Consider the following 18616-nt stretch of genomic DNA (forward strand, 5'->3'; position numbering starts at 1 on the left):
GTCCCAGCGTGGCTATGACGAGCCGGGCTCTCACTCGCGCAGCACTCAAAGCCCAAGTGCAGGTAGAGGAGAGAGCTTCCAGGGGCAGGTGGCTCGCTGCCAGCAACCTCTCAGCCGCGGGTGCATGTTGGTGCTCACCCTCATCGCCGTGCTTCCCAGCACCCAGCAAATTAGACACCTGCCAAAGTCCGTCCACGCCTGGGGAAGGGACTGAACGCTGGAAGACGGGCCATGGCGCTCGTGCCGCGCGTCCTTCCGCCCCGGCGCTGGCAGCTCCCTCGCTCACGGGTTTGCCTCTGCCAAGTCGTCTTTCTGCCGGCCTAACGCTACGTTTTAGCAGACTAGGAAAATTATTAGAAAAGCATGCAGACTGAAAACCGCACCAGGATGATATTGAGTACATCTAATTGATTTGTTAATGAATGTCTCCAGAAACAAAACCAGTTTTGTTCCAACCCCTTAATCTGTGATTCTCAATTAAAAAAAAAAAAAAAAAAAAAAAAAAAAAAGACCACAATGACAGCCACCGGTTCAGTTGGGTGCAGAGGAGGGATGATGTGCACCTCAGAACGAGCAGCCGGCCCGAGGAGAGCCTGACCTCACTGCTGCCGGGGGCACGCAGCGGGCTGGCACAGACCCAGGAGGCTCAGCTCCCAGGTGCAGCAGTGCTTTGGGATCCTGCAGCGTTTGAGAGGCCAGCACGCCGCAGCTTGGTTTCGTTCTGCACCCACCATGCTCAGAAAAGGTATTTTATGGCTCCGAGGCAGGTAGGAAGTGATGGCCTTGGTCTGGCAGCTGGTATCACAAGACCTGATGTATTTTACTTCATGGTTGCAACCAGCAAAGTGGAATCTGTTGGTGCAGCTCAACAGCCCATGTACCTCATGCACAGAGGGGGTTGTTGACTTACTGCCTAGTTTTGGCATTATTTCTGAAACACGGTTAATATCAGGACATCTCAGTTATGGCTATCACACTTCTAATTTCCACTTCATTTACATTCAGTCCTCTATTTAAATCTGACTGCTGCTGCCACAACCGGGTATTTTTTCTCTACTCTTATCATGGCCAGCATATAAAATTCAGCTCTGTGCAGAGAGCTAGAAAGGGCTATTAGCAGCTTAAATCTTATTTATGCAGTAATACGAAAGCATATTAGCATTATGTGACGCTTAATCCCTGTGCTACCCCTCTGCACAGAAGCAAGCTATACTCAGAAGGACGGATTTTAGGACAAAGGGAAGTCTTAGGCTTACAACTTTTGTAACAAATACTGCCAGGGACTCCTATTTCTTCAGCTTTGGAAGCTCCCACTTCCTTCCAAATGACAGAAGATGAAGAAAGAGAATGAAACTAAGGTCCTGACCCGACACCCTTTTATCCGGACAAAATGAGATGCTGCTGTAGGTTTCTGACAAGCCTCCAGAGAGCTGCAGCGATGTCCTCAGAGGAATGCAGCACGGTGCTTGGGGCCCCTTGCGCTGGTCTCTTTGGTACAGGAAACCGATGCAGACCGAGATAGACCCTGCTACAAAACTATTTTGTAGTGCATCCTTTCTTTGAGGATGCTTTGCTATTGCATTTTTGTATGTTTCCTTGTTAATGTGTTCATTTTCGTCAAGTATATTTTCCTTGATTTGTTTAGAATGCACCTCCCTGAAGGATTTATAGTAATGAAACTAAATGAGATCCAGTTCTGCTGCTGCATTTCTTGGTGTGTCTTGGTTGCAAGAACAACAACGCTAAGCAAGGAAACCTCATAGGAAATAAGTTTTGCCTACTAGAAAATGACTGGTGTGGTTCATTATAAGACTGAAAGAAAAATGAAAGAAGCCATAAAAAGTTTTTGTAAAGGAGGGTTTGTCATTTGGGTATTTTCAGAGTCAATTGACATGGTTTCCACAGTTCTTCAATGAGATAAACAGACAACTCCCTGTCTTCTTTCTGTAAACACAGAGCAAAGCTCCTCTCCCACCTTTAAATGGACTGCCAGCACTCTTAATAGGACATACAGTGTATTACACATCCCCTACATTAGTGACTTAACCTGAATTTACGGCTAGATTTGAATTTATATGCACTAGCACCCAAAGACCCTACCCAAGAGTCTAGACCAGGCATGCTTGGTGCTGTTGAGGCACGTACATAAGGGTAGACAGCCCAGTGACAGAGGCAAACCAGAGGGTCCGTGTTCAAAAACAAAGCGGTGAAAGAGAAGTAAAGACTAGAAGAGTTGTCATAAGTCACCGAGCAGGCTGGAAACATGCAGAGAAACTGGCACTCTCTGGCCTCTTTCTCCAACCTACTCCACTACACCACGCCAACTCTCCAGTTGAGCAACACCTGCTTAGACCCACCTTAAGGCTTTGTGCTGTTACCAGAGTGATTTGTTTCCAAAGACATTGCCTAAACCAAAGTTAACTCATAATCAAGTACTTCCCTTTCCAAAATGCTTTGAATACTTATTCCGACTGAAAAATCTACATATTAAAAAAAGCTGTTTCTTCTAGCTTGCAATTATAAAATGAATGGGGGTTCTGCATCAGCAAAGCAGCACAAACGATGCTCTACCTTGGTCAACTCCTGTGAAAACTGGTGAAACTCATCTTCTTTCTCTGGAGTAGTTTTCTGAAAAGATACAACTACCCTCACAAAAATACCTGACCGTGCAGTAGGCTGTAGGAAAGCTTAATGAAAAAGGCACTGCCTGTTCTTCTTAGCTTGAGTCATACTGACATGAGATATATTTGGTGATAGAGTTCAATTTCAGTAGCATGGTTTTGAGATAAGAAGAGACATTATTAACAACGGTGAAGATAATAACATAAGGGAAACCAAATCTCTTGTCTAACAGTTTGCCACAATGTCCTGAATATTTAGTATTTATTTTAAATATGTATGCGTTGCTTCAGTTCAAGTTTACCCCAAAGAAAAGAATTGCTTTAATCCTGTAATTTCAAATGCAGATGTCTTAGAGCCAGCTATAGAAATAAAAGTCATAAAATAAACAAATAAAAATCAGATGTAAAAGTTCTGTAGTTTAGGACTTGCGTTTATATGAAGAAAACCTCAGCAATATTGTTCCTATCACATTTATCCCACTGTAACTTCTTCACAGTCTTCCACACTGGCACGCAGTGCAAATGGTAGATGGAACTGGGTTTTCCTGCAGGTCTAAATGTAGCAGATGCTGTTAGGAGGAACTGCTCTTTGCTTGATTAGAGGACACAGAAAGATCTTCCTTTTTGCGGTGGTGTTCTGATAAATATTATAAAGAAAGAGAAAGGCATGCAGTGGTGGGGAGGGCTGGACCCGCTGGAGCTCTGTGGTGCCGCAGCCCCCTCCTGCTAGTGCTGCAGCCCCGGCTCTGCTGAGGAGAGGGAATGAGGAGCAGGTGCAGTAACACTGCACTTGAGTTGCTAAAGCCAGAAGTTTGGGTTCATACATGGGGAGCAGACATGCCGAGAAAGAGGAGGCAATACATCCCCTACCCCCCATACATTTTTCAGAGCACAGCTGCACTGTCAAGGAAAGAAAAATGACATGAAAAAGAACCCAAGTTTCGTTGTGCCCACCACTACAACGTCTGCCCTGCTGCTGAAGGTCTGAGATGAGTGCTGAGTTCACCAACTTGTTCTTCAAGCCCGGTGAGCCACGAACACTGGATGCGGAAGCACCATTCCTATCGCCTGGCCGTGACCACGAGAGTGGGGGTGAATTCAGGCAGAGATCATGGCGTGGTGCTCTGTAACCCACCACCTGAGCTGGGCTGGGGCACCTCCAAAACACCTCCAGAGGTACCTGAGAATAAGGTTGCTCGGGTTCAACCCAAATGCACGAGCCAGGGGCAACCTCTGGAGGGCAATTCACCGTCCTTCCTGCACCGCGGTGCTGGGGGCCGCTGCAGGAGGGGGGCTGCCGGCAGAAGGCTGTCGTGTACGGCACGAAGAGGTAGAGTTGACAAGATTTACTCCCCTGCATTTCTCTAGATCCAGCTGACCCAGTTTTCTTCCTGAAAAAAAACTGGCATTATAGAATTGTTGAATCAGAATCATTTGGGTTGGAAAGGACCTTGAAGATCGAGTCCAACCGTTAACCCAGCACTGCCAAGGCCACCACTGAACCACGTCCCTCAGCACCGCATCTACACAGGCTTTAAACACCCCCAGGGATGGTGACCCCGCCGCTTCCCTGGGCAGCCAGTTATCATTCGAACAAACCTGGGCAGCAGATGTCTACTGCAAGTGCTGGTGAGGACGTCACAAAATGCCCATTTCAGTGCTGCAGAGAAGAAACAAAGCTTAAAATCCATAACCCCTCGCCACTTACGGAAGAACACTGGAGATGAGTTCTTGTTGGTCATTTCATAGAGTTTTAACTCCAGAGTTGCACAGAAGCACCTTTGTAAAACAATGAATTGTATTATTAATTTACCCATCGGCACTTTTTTCCCCTTTTGATCATATGCTTCCCCCTTGGGCTTGTTCAGTCGAACAAACTCCTGTTCCCCATGGGACAAAACCGAACTTTCTTCCTTACTGGGCAAGTCAAAAGCACGCTTGGAAGGCTGCGTGCTGAGAAAGGCTGCTGACCCAAGGCCAGGTGGCAGACCCCAGAGCCGTGCCGTGTGAAGGCATGGGAGGACGCACACCGCGTCCGACCCTGCTGCGTGACCACGGGGTCTGCCATCGTGTCGTTCCCACCCCACGGTGCCAACTGCCTTGCTCCTGTGAACGCACCCTCTTATTTCTAGTGGAGATAAGAGGGAAGGGGACAGCTGGGGGTCTTTTGGAGGGGCTGCTAGATAGCCACTGGAGAGAGCATCTCTGAGGTTTTGTTTCTATATTTTTGTTTGAACCGGTAATAAATTCAGTCCCAAAGGGTGGTGTAAATCTGTGGGATGTACAACGCTCAGATCAGGGCTTGTGCTTCGTATGTGAAAGAAACATGAAAGGCAAATTGTCCAAGGATCTCAGCTTCAGCCTCACGCTGCATTTCATACATCTCACAGGTTATTACAGGCACATACAGAATATGCAGGATTATTTGGGCTGCTCTTACTGCAACTGTGAATTTTCCAGATTTGCAGGCAACCGGCTGAGTACATGGCTAGCTCTATGTTTCAATTCTGGCTCTGAAAGACCACCTGGGAAAATATCTACAAGTTTTTATTTTATGCTTTTATGTATGAGGAAAAAGCACCAGAACCTGCCAATGAGGAAAGTGAGGTGGTTTTTTATCTTTTCAAAAGGGAAGGGGGAAAAAAAAATAAAGTGTTCCCAGCTTACCCCATCAGAACAGAAATCTGGAATTGATGAGGGAAAGCTATATGCGGTTTTCTGCGTTTATTTAACCCACACTTCACCCCCCCTGCTTGGCTCTGACCATCCCCAAGCAGACTCTCACCTATCTCCCTGGGGATGGGAAGGTGGTGGGAGCAGCCGGGGGGACTCAGCACCCCACGTCTGCTCTCCCCGCGCCAGCTCACTGGGTTTGCAAGGGAACAAATTAACATGGGATTCACTCTAAAGTTGTATGAGGGATTGAAAAGGGTAGAGAGAGAAGTTTGGGCTGTTCTTAAGGCTTGCTCATAGGCAAAACTGGCACACGGACTACTCCACAGATACTCTGAAGTGTATGTTTATTCCTGTGCAGGTTACTAGTTCTATTGCCTGAGAACATTTACCCTTACAGTTAGGCATCCACTTTGCTGGGCTGCAGAATTTAAAAGGCGTGATGAAAAAAAGAAAAAAAAAAACCCAAACCCAACTCTATAAAACTAGGGAGAAAAAAAATTGTATTTGACAAAAGAAAAATAGGTCCAAAGGGAGGTCAATGAGAATTTTACCACTAGATTTCTAAGCAGCCAGGGTATGGTTTCAAACTGCGAAAACATAAGTAAGGGAAATACCTCTATTTCCCCCTGTTTCAGAAAACAAAGCCATTATTTTAACCTGAACCACAGGGTTCATAGCGACTGCTTCCTCTCCCAGGCCGGTCTGTTATCACTGTGAGCAGCCTGCACAACCCCCTGCATTCTGCATTAACCAAAAGCAGCGTTACATTGATGCATTTCTTAATAATAGGCAATTGGGTCTATTGGAAATGTTATTAAACATACTATTTGCAGCATTCTCCGGAAGAATACCAACTATTTGTGATTAAAGCAGCCTGTATAGATCTTATTCAAACTTTACTGTAGTTGTGACCTAATCCACCCAAGCCCAAATCTCCCTGCAACAACCTTCATGCACAAAAGGAAACTTGAACAGAGACATGGAATACTGAATTCAAGGTCTTACTGTGGACAAGATCAGCACGTTCTTTGCACAAATGCAAAACCACTACAAAACTGGTGAGGCTAAACTACAGACTGAATCCTAGCTCTGTTCATGAAAATATGGTACTCATTTCTTCTAGGCCACTGAAAATAAATTCAACCTAAATTGCATTCTAAATTAGTGTTTCATTATGCACAGTGTATCCAGCAAACTCTTCTAGAAAAAGAATGTAATGCAGAGCTTCACGCTTCTTAATTATGGCTATTATCCTTCCATTGCTAGCTCTTTCCTTTCTTTCTTTTTTTTTTTTTTTTTTTTTTTTTTTAATATATCTGATGCTTGTGCAGAACTCTCTACTAAGTCTGCCATTACAGAAAGTGCTAATGCTGGCAATTAAACCTAAAGACTGTTGACAGTTACTAGAAATCACCGTTTAGATTCTTGGCAGTTCCTGTACTGAGATATCATTATTGGTGAGCTCGTAAGACGGCAACATTCAAGAACATAGCCTGGTAGAAAACGAAGAAAATACCAGCACCTGAAACAACTTTATGACTCATAAATAAGTAATACGCTGGATATCTTACACTCGTTCATTTATTATTCACTTCTGTGATGATTCTCCTCTCCCTAGTACAGCACACCAAAGATGAGCACTACAACAAGCTGCGCAGAGGGTGCCCAAGTGCTCGCTGCCCCTCTGGTGACAGAGGTGGTGGCCAAGGGACACGGCAAGGATGGCAGTGCCAGCTCCCCAGCTTGGTCCAGTCCTATCGGCGGCGCTCCCGGTACGCACCAAGAGCATCATAGCCTGCATCCAAGGCTGGTTTAATTAGTGGACCAAATCGTATACAATTTTAGGACATAAGCCAAGTGAGTGAGCTTATATAAACGGTGTCACCAATCGGGCGTGTGAATTTGCAGGAGCTGCAGGAAATGCTCCAGGGAATGCTCCAGGCAGACAGAAGGGAGATGCACACACGCACCCCTACAGATCCCACTGTCTCCCACACCGCTCCCAGCTGCAGCCAGGGTTTCTCGTTTTCTCTTTATTCATTGTCCCTTCAGCCCCCACCAGGGTTTAGTAACTGGCTGAACTGCAGCCAGTTGCTTTCAACTTGACTATGTAGACACGGCACGCGTATGATGTATTTTCATAGGCATTGGTGATTGAAACAACAATAAAAGAGGCTGAGCTTAAACAGCCTGTCACAGTCTGTATGGTGGGTTGGTTGTGATTAATATCCAAACAACATGTTGTTGGTTCTCACTAGATAAAAGTAGGATCAATCCATAAGTTTGAAAAAATAAATCCACTGTCAAAACACAAACCCAGCAACTACTCATTTTCAAGGATGACACTGCTGAATAATAAATGACTTATAGGCATCCAGTGGGAATTCTTCAGAGTTACTGTAATTATGGGTGTGAATATCACAGCACTGAGATGGGGAGTACCACTTAGCACCAGTTAAAAGCTGCCAGCTTCACAAGCACATCTTGCTTTTGGCCACAGGGACCCAAGTACACCGTCAAGGTTCTTCCTTCAGCCAGGTGCTGCCAAGCAGCTCAGTCTTCCAGGGCGAGTTCATTAACAATCTCATATCAATTTGCAAGCGATTATTTTGTGGGTGTAGACACAAAAGATGTGGGAAGGGAACCAGCACTGCATTTCAGGCTCTGGAGACAGACCTCAGGAAGATGCATGTGGTTGCAGCAGATGAAGTTACGGCCACTGCCCACCCCAGCGGAAGGTTACCATCTCCACAGCCTATTCAAGGTAACAGAGAAAAAAGCCCCAAAGTACAAAACCCCAAAGCATTCTGCCCTCCTTTCAGCCTGTGTCTGAAGCGTGCTGGCTCAGCTGTGCCAGGGATGGGCACAGGTTTTATCTAACTGCCGGCTTTTGCATCACTGTGGCTGCAAGGTGGTTAATAGCTCCCTGCTGGCAAGTAAAACTTTCAGATGTTGCGCTACGATCCACAACAGCTCAGCTGCCTATGGCCCATAAAACACTCACACCCTGCAGAGCTCAGCCACGTGTTCCTCCCTCCTATGCAGCGTCGCTGGGAGAGCAGGAGTAAATAGAAGAATGCTTGGTGGCAGCATCAGGCACAAAGTAACACAGGTCAAAAGAGAAAAAAAGGTATTTTTCAACGGGAAGAGTTCCTGTTTTACAACATGGTTAAGCATTTGTGTTGGCATGAGGCAGGGAGCAGCATCATGTATTTGTCACCAGGATGTTGATTTGAGACCTCATTAGCAGTGACAGAGCACGTTTAATGAACAGGGGTTCATTTCTTATTTAAGATGCTAAAGCAGCACTTTATCGTTTGAATCTATCACCCTGAGGAGCAGTCACTACCCCATGGGGGGCAGCTCTGGAAGATCTCTGAGGACATTCACTTGTCAGCAAGTGCAGGAGCAGTGAACGAGCGACTCGCTGATGGGGAGAGGGTAGACAAAAAGAAAGGAGGCTTGGTAAGCAGTCAGCAGCAATGGGGGAAAGAACTGAGACAAAGCAGATGGAAAATAAAAGTGAGGAAAAGCGGGTGGCCGGAAGGGGATAGAAGCATTCTTCTCTTTCTGTGTGCTCCTGCTTATCCTGAAGAAGTTTATTGCGTCTTCTCCACTGATTTGTTGCTAGAATGCCGTTTTCTTCTCCACTTGGCAGCCTAGCAAGAATGTGGCATGGTTTAGGGACCTCTGTCATCATCTTTGTTTCCTTTTTTGTCTCATCAGCAAGTTTACATTTATTTATATTTGTTCAGATTGCTGTGACTGACTTATTTTTAAAGGAATCAAGTTTTGCCTAGGGAAGCACCACAGTTTTATCAGTCTCTGCACAGACAATCTTGCCCTTCAGAGAGGGCTCCAGCTCTTAGCTCAGCAAGGCGCCATCTTCCTCGTTTGCCTTCACTTTATATTTAGAAAGATTTTCTTACAAGTCAGTCACCATCACCACATGTGGCCCCTATTTAGGCAACAATAGCAAAGGGCAGCAAAGGATAAACAGGAAAGGGCAGATGGGGAAAGGTGCAGGAGGAGTAAGATCAGAGGCTGCTTTTGAGGAACCCAGTGAACACCAGTCCCTGAAAGCTGGCCCCTGGGCACAGAAATCCAACAGATCCCAGCCCCTGGGCACAGAAATCAAACAGATCCCAGCACCAGCTGCCACACGTGCCTGAGCCGATGGCAGTGTATTTAAGGAGGTGATTAAAATTGTGCTGCTCCACCAGCAGACAGGTTGCATCTCCCTGCACAACGCTGCAGTCACAGAGTCCAGGCACATTCTGATGTGACTTTGTGCACCCACTGCACATCAAATGCTACTTTGTGAGTGAGTGTTTTAATGTGGGTACACTTCTGAAGGCTTAAATTCAGCCCCAGCTCCGAGTAAATACGTCTTGCTCCCACTTCCAGCTGGTATTTTTCCCTTCAACCCAACAGGCAAATAAGGTGACACAACTTATTTCCTTTGAAGTAGAATTTTTAAGGGAGGAAAGGCAATCCAAAGATGTAGGAGAAAGGATGAGCTTGAAAAACACAAAGACTAAGTGCATCCAAAGGATGGGACAGGAAAGGTGGCAGGAAAATGGAAATTCTTCAGGAATTGCCATGTTCCTCTAAATGGTTTTGTGTGTCTAATTGACCTTCAACTGCATTACTTGGTGCCTACCACCTTAATGCCCGCTCCCCCAATGAAAACAGCTAGTAAAACACACCTTCTTAGGAGACTGCGGTGAGATTTACAATTTGCTCCGGGCCAGACTTGCCCCCCCTTTCCCCAGGGCACCACCGGGCTGAAGCAGCTCTTCCCAACGCCTTTCAACAAGGGAAAAGCTTCTTCATGGGCAAATACACTCTGTATTTTTCAGTAAGCATCTGTCCTCAGGAGCACTCTCTCTCTCTTTTTTTTTTTTTTTTCTTTTCCTTCCCTGTTTAACTTAACTCAGTTCTTCTGTAGCTCTTTCTTTCCGTGTGTATTATTTATTGACCCTTCTTTCACATCCCCCGGGACTTGCTGCTTTAAAAGTCACGCTCGGTTCCAGTAATGGCAGATGATCACAAGACTACAGGAAAGGACACAGTCATGGTGTGGTTTCTTACCCTGCATTATATTCTCTAACGTTACGCTCAAACGTGTGCCTGGGGACTCGGGCTGTGCGTTAGCACCAGCTCCAGCACCCTCCCTCCTCTGACTGCCCTGAAGCCCCAACTGTGGGCACAACGGCTCCATGAAGACTCTTTCCTTCTGGTTTATTTATAGTCACCGAGTACTGCAGCAGCTCCAGACGCAGTGTGACAATTGGCAAAAGTAAGGACAGGGGAAGGACAGTTGCTAGTGCAGAGTTATCACAGCGAGCCTGCTCCTGCTTGTGCCCTGTGAATTGCAGCCACAGTCCTGCATGGGCATGGATTTGGGAATTCCTCTGCGGGTGTGTGTTACCAGGTCCCGATCCCTCCTCAGTTCTGGAGTCACGCACAAGTACACAACCAGTAACTCAGCAAAACCACTTCCCTACTCCCCTCTCTCAAATCCCTACCTGCAATTTATTTGATTACATCCTATAACAACTCCATGTATTAGCTTACAGCAGAACTCTCTGCTGCTGAAACTCTTTGGGTAACCAAAGTGGGAGCAAGACAATACTTTTTTTTTTTTTTTTTTTCTCTTTTAAAATGAAATTACCTTTTCAAGCCAAAACCATTCAACCCTCTCCCACTCTCCTGAAACTATCTCAAAAAATATTACACTGCAAAACTAAAGACTTAAGAATTGGGCCATGTTCAGAATACCCATTGTCTGTAGATGTTTAATTTGATCTCCTTCCCTGCAGGTGGTGCGATACATATTCAGTGCACAGGATGAAGCCGCTCCAGGGAGGATGAGATCCATGTAACTGATGGAAGTTCCTCCCTACTTTCTCATTTTGTATGACCGTAAGATGATTACAGGTGTGTCCTATCTGCCTTGCACCAGGAACTTTTCCATTAACAGCGACAACACAGACCGGTTGCTTTTGTACAAAACAGACGCACAAGTCCCACCGCCTCACTCGCTCTCAGGCGAGCAGAGCACCATCCACTTACCTTTACGCACAAGAGCAATACGGCAAGTCCCCTTCCTACCGGTACACAACAGCACACGTGGACACAGCGCTGTCGTACGCTACGACAAACCTAGGCAGACATGCCTCTTACGGCCGATTAAATCAATCCGATCTCACACTGCCACTCAACATGAATTCAAGGAGAGCTTTTATCGCCCAACTCCAAGAATCTGATGCATCTTGACACTGGTTAACAGAGGGATTTGGAGCTTAATTACCAAAAGGGATTTCCTCACATGAATTGATGAGCACGTAGTCCGTACTCTCGCTCTGGGCACTCAGATTCTAGAAATAGGACTAGCTCCTCCCAGGTGAATTGGATGTGTGCAGGAACAGTAATTTTTTTAGCAATGGGCATATATCTCTGGCACAGCCTAAGGAACAAGCTTCAGATTTTCTCTCTTCTGCAGTACACAATTTGACTATCCAAACTAGTACTTACTGCTCCATCTCCCCAGCTGTTGAAACACTACCCACCTAGCTCTGAGTTGTACGACAGACGCAATGAGTTTATTTCCCTTTCATGTTGTTTTCAGTACAAAAGTCTTCCTGTTTTAATTCTGTCGCTGAGTTATTCCCTTTTTCCATGATGTGGTTTCAACAGCATTTATTGTCATTAAAAGAGACTTCTAAAACCTCAATGTACAGTTTTCCTTGGGGAAAAAAATTAAGTGAACAATGCAATGGCACTGGAGTTCCTAAGACACCTTCCTATCTACGGATGCCTGTGGAAACATCCCAATGACTCCAGATTTGCCCAAAGCACCCAGACAACTATAACTTAACACCACAGGCAACTTGAAAGTGTTGAAAAGTAAAACTTCCTGAGATCCCTTTACAGCTCCAGTATGATCTGAGTCAATACTAGGACTTTTATCAAAGCAAAAACGTGCTGCCCAATGTGGAGAGTGACATTAACAATGCATGCACAAGGCCAATACGCAATGTTTAATTACTCTTACCCAATTCAGAAGTCAGTTGGTACTTGCTGTCACCAGTTTCACACCAAACACTGCTATCTTCAGCTTGGAATTTGAGAGCACCTTCTCCAATAGAAGTGGGACAACACTGTATTTTCCAATTTAACCTCTTTTTGAAAGTTACAGAGCACTATGGCACAAGACCAATACCTCATAGAGCAAACGGCTAATTCTTGTAACACAGTGTAAATGCCTTGACAGATTCTTGCCCATTCGGAGATGCTGGAATAACTGATTATTCCTTTTCAGACTTAAATACACCAGCTACAGATCGTATGAGATCTCCTTGATCTGACTAGACAATGAAGAAACTCCCATGTCTGTAGAGTGTCTGCCTGAAACATAGGGAAGTTACTTGACATTTGCAAGGAAAACAGGTCCACTGGACAAACAAATTTTGAGACTTGCAAATTAAAGCTTTCCAAAGCAGCAAGCACAGTCTAGACATAGGAACACGGAGCCTCTTTAAATTGCTGGGATTTCCATTTGCTTCCTCACCAAGCTGAACATAACTCACCACTGATCAGTGCACACTGCATGCACACGCTGCTCCGAAACAAGCTTTTAAATAAGCTTTCTTTGGGGTGGGACACCCTTGGGGTGTAGGGGGGCAAAAATACTGGGAAGAGAGAAGGCTTTTTTGAAATCTACTGTCAGTCAAACCCAAACCAACACTGTAGGCCAGATCTAGGTTCATTTAAATGCATCAGTGAAGTTAATACAATTTATTCCAGGTGAGGATTTGTGGTTTTGAATTTTGAACCACTTTGATAAGACCTGTCTGAGTAACAGTCTTTTACACTGTTGATACTAGCAGCAGTTCTAAGAAGGCTAAGTTTATTTTGCTGCATTGGAGCAAGTCATGCACATAAGCTGGTTATAGCTTCCCAAAACCCTATTTCAGAGACACCAAACAGAATTCTTCCTCTAGTCTAATCTCCTGTGATCACAGATCACGGAGTATCTGCAAGGACAGACAGCAACTGCTTTCTGAAAAGCCTCTTTTATTGCTATTTCATTTTACAGCAAAATGCAATTGCTCTACTCCAGCAAGCTTCCCTGGGCCGCAGAGTGCCCAGCCAAGTGAAAACCCAGACAAAAGCACCAGCCCAGCGAAAGCCCTGGCCATGCCGCACATGGATTGAAGAACAGAAAAAGAGAAACGGTAGGTGTGTGAAAAGGGAAGGTCTTGTTTACAGGATATGCAGTCATTTATATTTAGCAGCTGAACGCTCCATCCTGCTGGTGAAAGACAATGAGGGAAGTAAAGCCACAGCCAGATCGGTTAACCACCAGCTTTAATCTACACTTTCAGTATTGCGGGGCAGCTGTTTCTGGGAAACGATGCTAGGATTCATTTAAATGAAGAAGGCAAGAAACCCCCTCATCGTTTGTTACCTCATCCCAAAGAACAAGAAACAAATACTGCTGTCTTTCATCTGAATAAGATCTACTAAAGGAAATCGTCGTGTCTTGGAGCTCACTTTATGCCTTGAAAAGCACCTGCTAAACTGATGACTCGACTTTTTTTCAAACAAACCAGATAAATGAAGAGAGATACTCTATTGATTTCAGAGCTGGATCAGAAACAAGATAACACAGTTCTTTCAGAATAAAATAACACTTTCAGCTTTATCATTTGACATTAAATTCTTTCCCATTGACAGCCAAAATGCTGAAAATCTGGTGTCCTGTACAAGAAGCAAGAGATCTTCTCCTTTCCTAAACCATTATAAAAAAAAATCCTGACATTTACATTGCCCTCCTCCGAGCTACCCAGTTACATATGATTGAGCCATTCACGTTATTGATTTACTGGAAGGATGAGCGGAGCAACAAAACTTTGTAGACATAAGAAACCTTTCTTTATATTTCATGTGGCGCTCTCTCAGAGAGAAATACACCAGATGCACCTCTGAGTTCATGAAAAACATGTTTGTATAGGAAGCTGGTCCAAACTGACATGTTAATTTCAAAACCTATGCAAATTCAACAAAAACCCCATGCGATGATCAGAGAAAGTGCTGGGAGGCTTCTGTACTATATTTGTTCTACGTTAACTCAATAGCTAAGACACAATAAAAGTTTCCCTTTTTTTTTGTATATGCAATTATTTGTGGGAGTAAGTACACATTAATAGATCTCTAAGATATTACAGACAGAAATGATAGTAGAAAAAGTAAAGGTTAAAGCTATGAAGCTCTTTATAGCCACATGCTTCTAAAGTTTATTTGAATTGTTTCTTATACTAGTCCCCACACTGTGTAGGCTTTTCCACAGGCTTTGCGTTGTTCTATAGACAGCAATGGAGATATTCCCCTAAGTTAGGTGTATGCATCCAGCTTTGCAAGATCTTTGGCTTTCCATCACTAAAGACTGATTGCCACCTCTGTCATCCCACTGACCAACATAACGAGTTTCTCAGTTGCAACCCTTCATTCAACAGGTCATTTAAGTAAAATATTCTAGTTTCATCAACAGAAACTAAGAATGAGGCTTGACTATAGCTTCATATAACCAGCACCCTGATTCTGGCAGTAATCAAACCCATGTGATGTGCTCAGGGAAGAGCATTGCGTGAGAGAAAACATTGACTGATGCTTTCCCCAGAGCACTCCAAAGCCATATCAATTTGCCAGCCAGGGACCAACTGAGGTTTAGAATTTGAGTGCACAGCTATAAAACTAAATAGGGAGAATGCAGATTTTGGAAGCTCGGGGACCCCTGCTTGGCCTAGCTGACTGCAATTTTGGCATGCCTGTTTATCATCATGTGAACTAGGCTGCCACTGTCTCAGGCTTTCTTTTGTGTTTATAAGTTAAAAAAAAAAAAAAAAAAGGGTGTGGGGGAAAGCAGCTTATTTCCTTGGTGTGGCAGGATACATGAACTAACCAAGATTGAAGGAGGTCTGAAGTGATTATTTCCCGTATTCTTAAAAGATGTGCATTCAGATACTTTGAAAGATTCATCTCCCAGAATCACGTTCTCAGCCTTCATACCGCTGAATTCATTTATATAAATGACACACATGTCCCAAGAACAGGAAAGAATAATCCAAAGCCTGAACAACGAACGCCCCAACACGGATGAGCGGTAACTCACCCCAACACAATGCAGCTTCAGCTGTGGCCAACAGACTGTCCTTCAGCTCCACCGGGAGCTAAATCAGGCTTTGAAAGTTGGAGAAGTACCACTAACGTTGCCAACCATGACTGAGGGAATGAGATCCCAAGCTCTGACACCATCACCCGTTTCCTTTCAGTCCCTAGGCTGGGCATTGTCATGGTGTATCAAACAAGAGCGGACAGAGCTCTGGAATCTTCTGCAAAGGACTTGTATTAGTTTTCCAGACAAAGTTTAAGTTGCTGGCTTGAAACTATAAAAGCTCTTGATTGTTTGGGGCTTAGTCATAAAGCAGAGATTCCCCAGGCACGTTCCTTGCCACAGCCCCTGAAAGTGGAAAGACAAGCTGGAAACAAGGCTGCTCCGTGAGAACCGTACCGCCAATGCCCACAGGTGCCATCATGTGTTAACACTGCAGGCACACTACAAATTATTTTTTATATTTATTTTTTTTAAAAGAAGGTGAACTGAGGGAAGATAAAGTCATTACGTGTGTATCTTGACATAGTTAAAAAAAAGAATGGAGGAAAATTGCAAAAAATGTATGCTAAAGATTTTTTCTTGGTTAATAAAAATAGAAAATGAAAGATATATTCAGATGCATTAATTTTGTTCTGGTTTACCATTCTCCCTTCCCATTGCTCTCTTGGTAACAAAGAAAAGGAACAAAGCAAGTGGAGTAACAGAGGAAAAACTTCAAAACAAAACAAAAACCCAGCAAACAAACAAAAAACCCCAACCCTGAAAAACAAACAAAACCCAACACCAACAAAAACCCAAACCAGAAATATTACAAAGTGATTAAATTTTCAAGGCAAGCATTCTACATCTTTACACTTTCAGGGAAGCTTGGGGGAGAAAATAACACACACTGAGGTTTTTTTCATGAACTATATGATAAAAATTACTCTGCAAGAAATCTTTCATGCTAACTGATTCGAGAGGGCAGGTAGGGACGAGAGGGAAGATGCAAGTCTCATGAAATTTTACCAGTAGCTAATAAAATACATGGCCTCTGATTTTTAGCATCATGGACTTCAGGCATATGATGTATTTCACCAGCATAAAAAAAAACCAAACCGCCAAAGCCCAAGCAAGGAAGAAAACCAAATTCTTTTCTGTAGGTAAGAACAATACTCACTGATGCAGATCGCTAATTTTCAACAATCCTAACAAACTCTGGCTGTATGAAGCAGTTCTTTCTTTCTACCAATATCAGAAAATGTAGAAGGCTGAAGAGGAAACAAAAGTTAAACCAAACCATTTAAAAATACAGTACTGTGACAGTTTTTATTTAATTTTTATCAGTACTACATGCTTACTATCACTAGGAACAGACATGCCTTTTTTTTTTTTTTTTTCCATGTTTTTTTTGTTTGGTTTTTTTTGGTAAACCTATATTAAATGTTGACCTAAAGCTTGCTGTGCCTTGGAAATCTGGCTCAGGAGTTACCTGCACGAATGTTTATTTAATTAGATAAGCACTTAAGTCTGAAAATAAGACAAATACAGGTGAACAAAAAAATTAAATTACAAATTCAGTTCATACAAATATCTCTTATTCTATGCACTAAATCCTGTTAATTAGCCGAGATCTTTTAAAAATTCTTGAAATACTTATGAAACATTATTTACAAATTATATAAATAAATCCTAGGTCACTTTTAAATTAACCAATACAACAAAAAAAGTCGCCTTTTTGTACTGTGTGTACTAAAAATGTTCTTGTTTATTGATCACAACCCAGTTTGCAGTATAAAATGTTTGTTCACTTACATCAAAATGGGTTCAAATAGAAGGAAGGAAGGTATTGGTTTCAAAAGAAAACAAAACAATATTATAAATGCTTAAAATCAATGAGGCTTCTTAATGTTATTTTCTGCACAGTTTGCAGTCATTTTTAGAAGTCCCTTCTACAGTATTTGTCTTGTGAACAGGTCATCTCAAAATAGCAGAGACATAGTTTTAGCAAAGAGAAAATATTCAGTACATTGCTCACATTTCACAAAGACCTTTTATCAGGAGAGAAAGGACAGAGAACGGAATGTCAGTGGCCAGCACAAGCCTTTACAACATTTAACTTAAAAGGCAGCATTTATAGAACTAATCACAGACTATACACATCCTGCACTGAACAGCAATCAAAAGGACTGGAAAATATACATTTAGGAAAACAAGAGACTGATGGTTTTCCATTAGCTTTGTTAAAATTAATGCTTTTCTCCTTGTCTTTTGTTTTAAAACCAGCATCGACACCACCACCAACTACAACTACCTTTTCCTTTAACATAACACATGCCAGGTAACTACCGTATGTGAGAAATGTACAATAAAAGGAGAGAAACCACTGAACTTCCTATGCAGACACATGAAAATATAAAGCCATACAGATTCCAAAGTGCCATGAATACCAAATTCAAGTGATGGTTTATAGCGTGTAGCAAAGAAACTAAACAGAACTTGCTCTATGGGTTGCCAAGCCCTTCAGTTACATCTTCAGTTTCCCCTTTGGCTGCTTTGGTGAGAATTTCCATCCATTTCATCTGCAGTTCTTCATCTTCCGCACTGAAATACAGAGTTTGCTGGGACTGGCAAAGCTTAAAAACATGCTTCACTTCAAACTTCTCACCAGAACTCGGTAAACTGACTTCGTATCCCAGCAAAGGAATAGGACGTAGGCTCCGTCCATCCTAAAGAAGAACAAATACAAAAAGTCAGCAACAAGCAGTATTTGAAATGGGAGAAGCAGGGGTATGCTGTGCAGGAAAAAAGATTTCCTCTCCGGGGGATAAAAAAACCACCTGTTTCAAACAGTTTAGAACTACCTTCGAAGTAGTAAGACATGTCTGGAGATGCATTACCCTACACCTGGGACATGGCCAGCAGGCACACACGCTCTGGCTATGCCACAACTCTCACCAAAGTGGGGTGTCTGGGTGCGTGCCCCCGGCTGAGAGCTCCAGCCTGCCACCCTGCCCGCCGGGGGAACACGCGCGCACTTCGACAAGCACATTGATGCAGTTCCAGAGTACGTGTGCGTTCAGCTCCTCCTTCAGTACTACAGCACAGAAAACAGAGAAGAGGCAATATTGACTGCTTGACTCAAAACAATAAAAGG

The 18616-nt window shown here is 43.6% G+C and overlaps 1 protein-coding gene across 4 annotated transcripts in view; it reads right to left on the reverse strand.

Moving 5' to 3' along the window:
* Positions 1 to 505: 505 nt before the first annotated feature.
* Positions 506 to 18616, reverse strand: part of FGD3 (FYVE, RhoGEF and PH domain containing 3) — a 128870-nt gene continuing 110759 nt past the window's right edge. For all 4 annotated transcript variants that reach the window (XM_080386245.1, XM_080386248.1, XM_080386247.1 and 1 more), the window contains one exon: positions 506 to 18188. In XM_080386245.1, coding sequence (XP_080242371.1) covers positions 17964 to 18188 — 225 coding nt within the window. In that variant the 3' untranslated portion in view covers positions 506 to 17963. The remainder of the gene's footprint in view (positions 18189 to 18616) is intronic.

This window comes from Falco punctatus (assembly GCF_963210335.1).
Source record: "Falco punctatus genome assembly, chromosome: 4".
NCBI classification, from domain to species: domain Eukaryota; kingdom Metazoa; phylum Chordata; class Aves; order Falconiformes; family Falconidae; genus Falco; species Falco punctatus.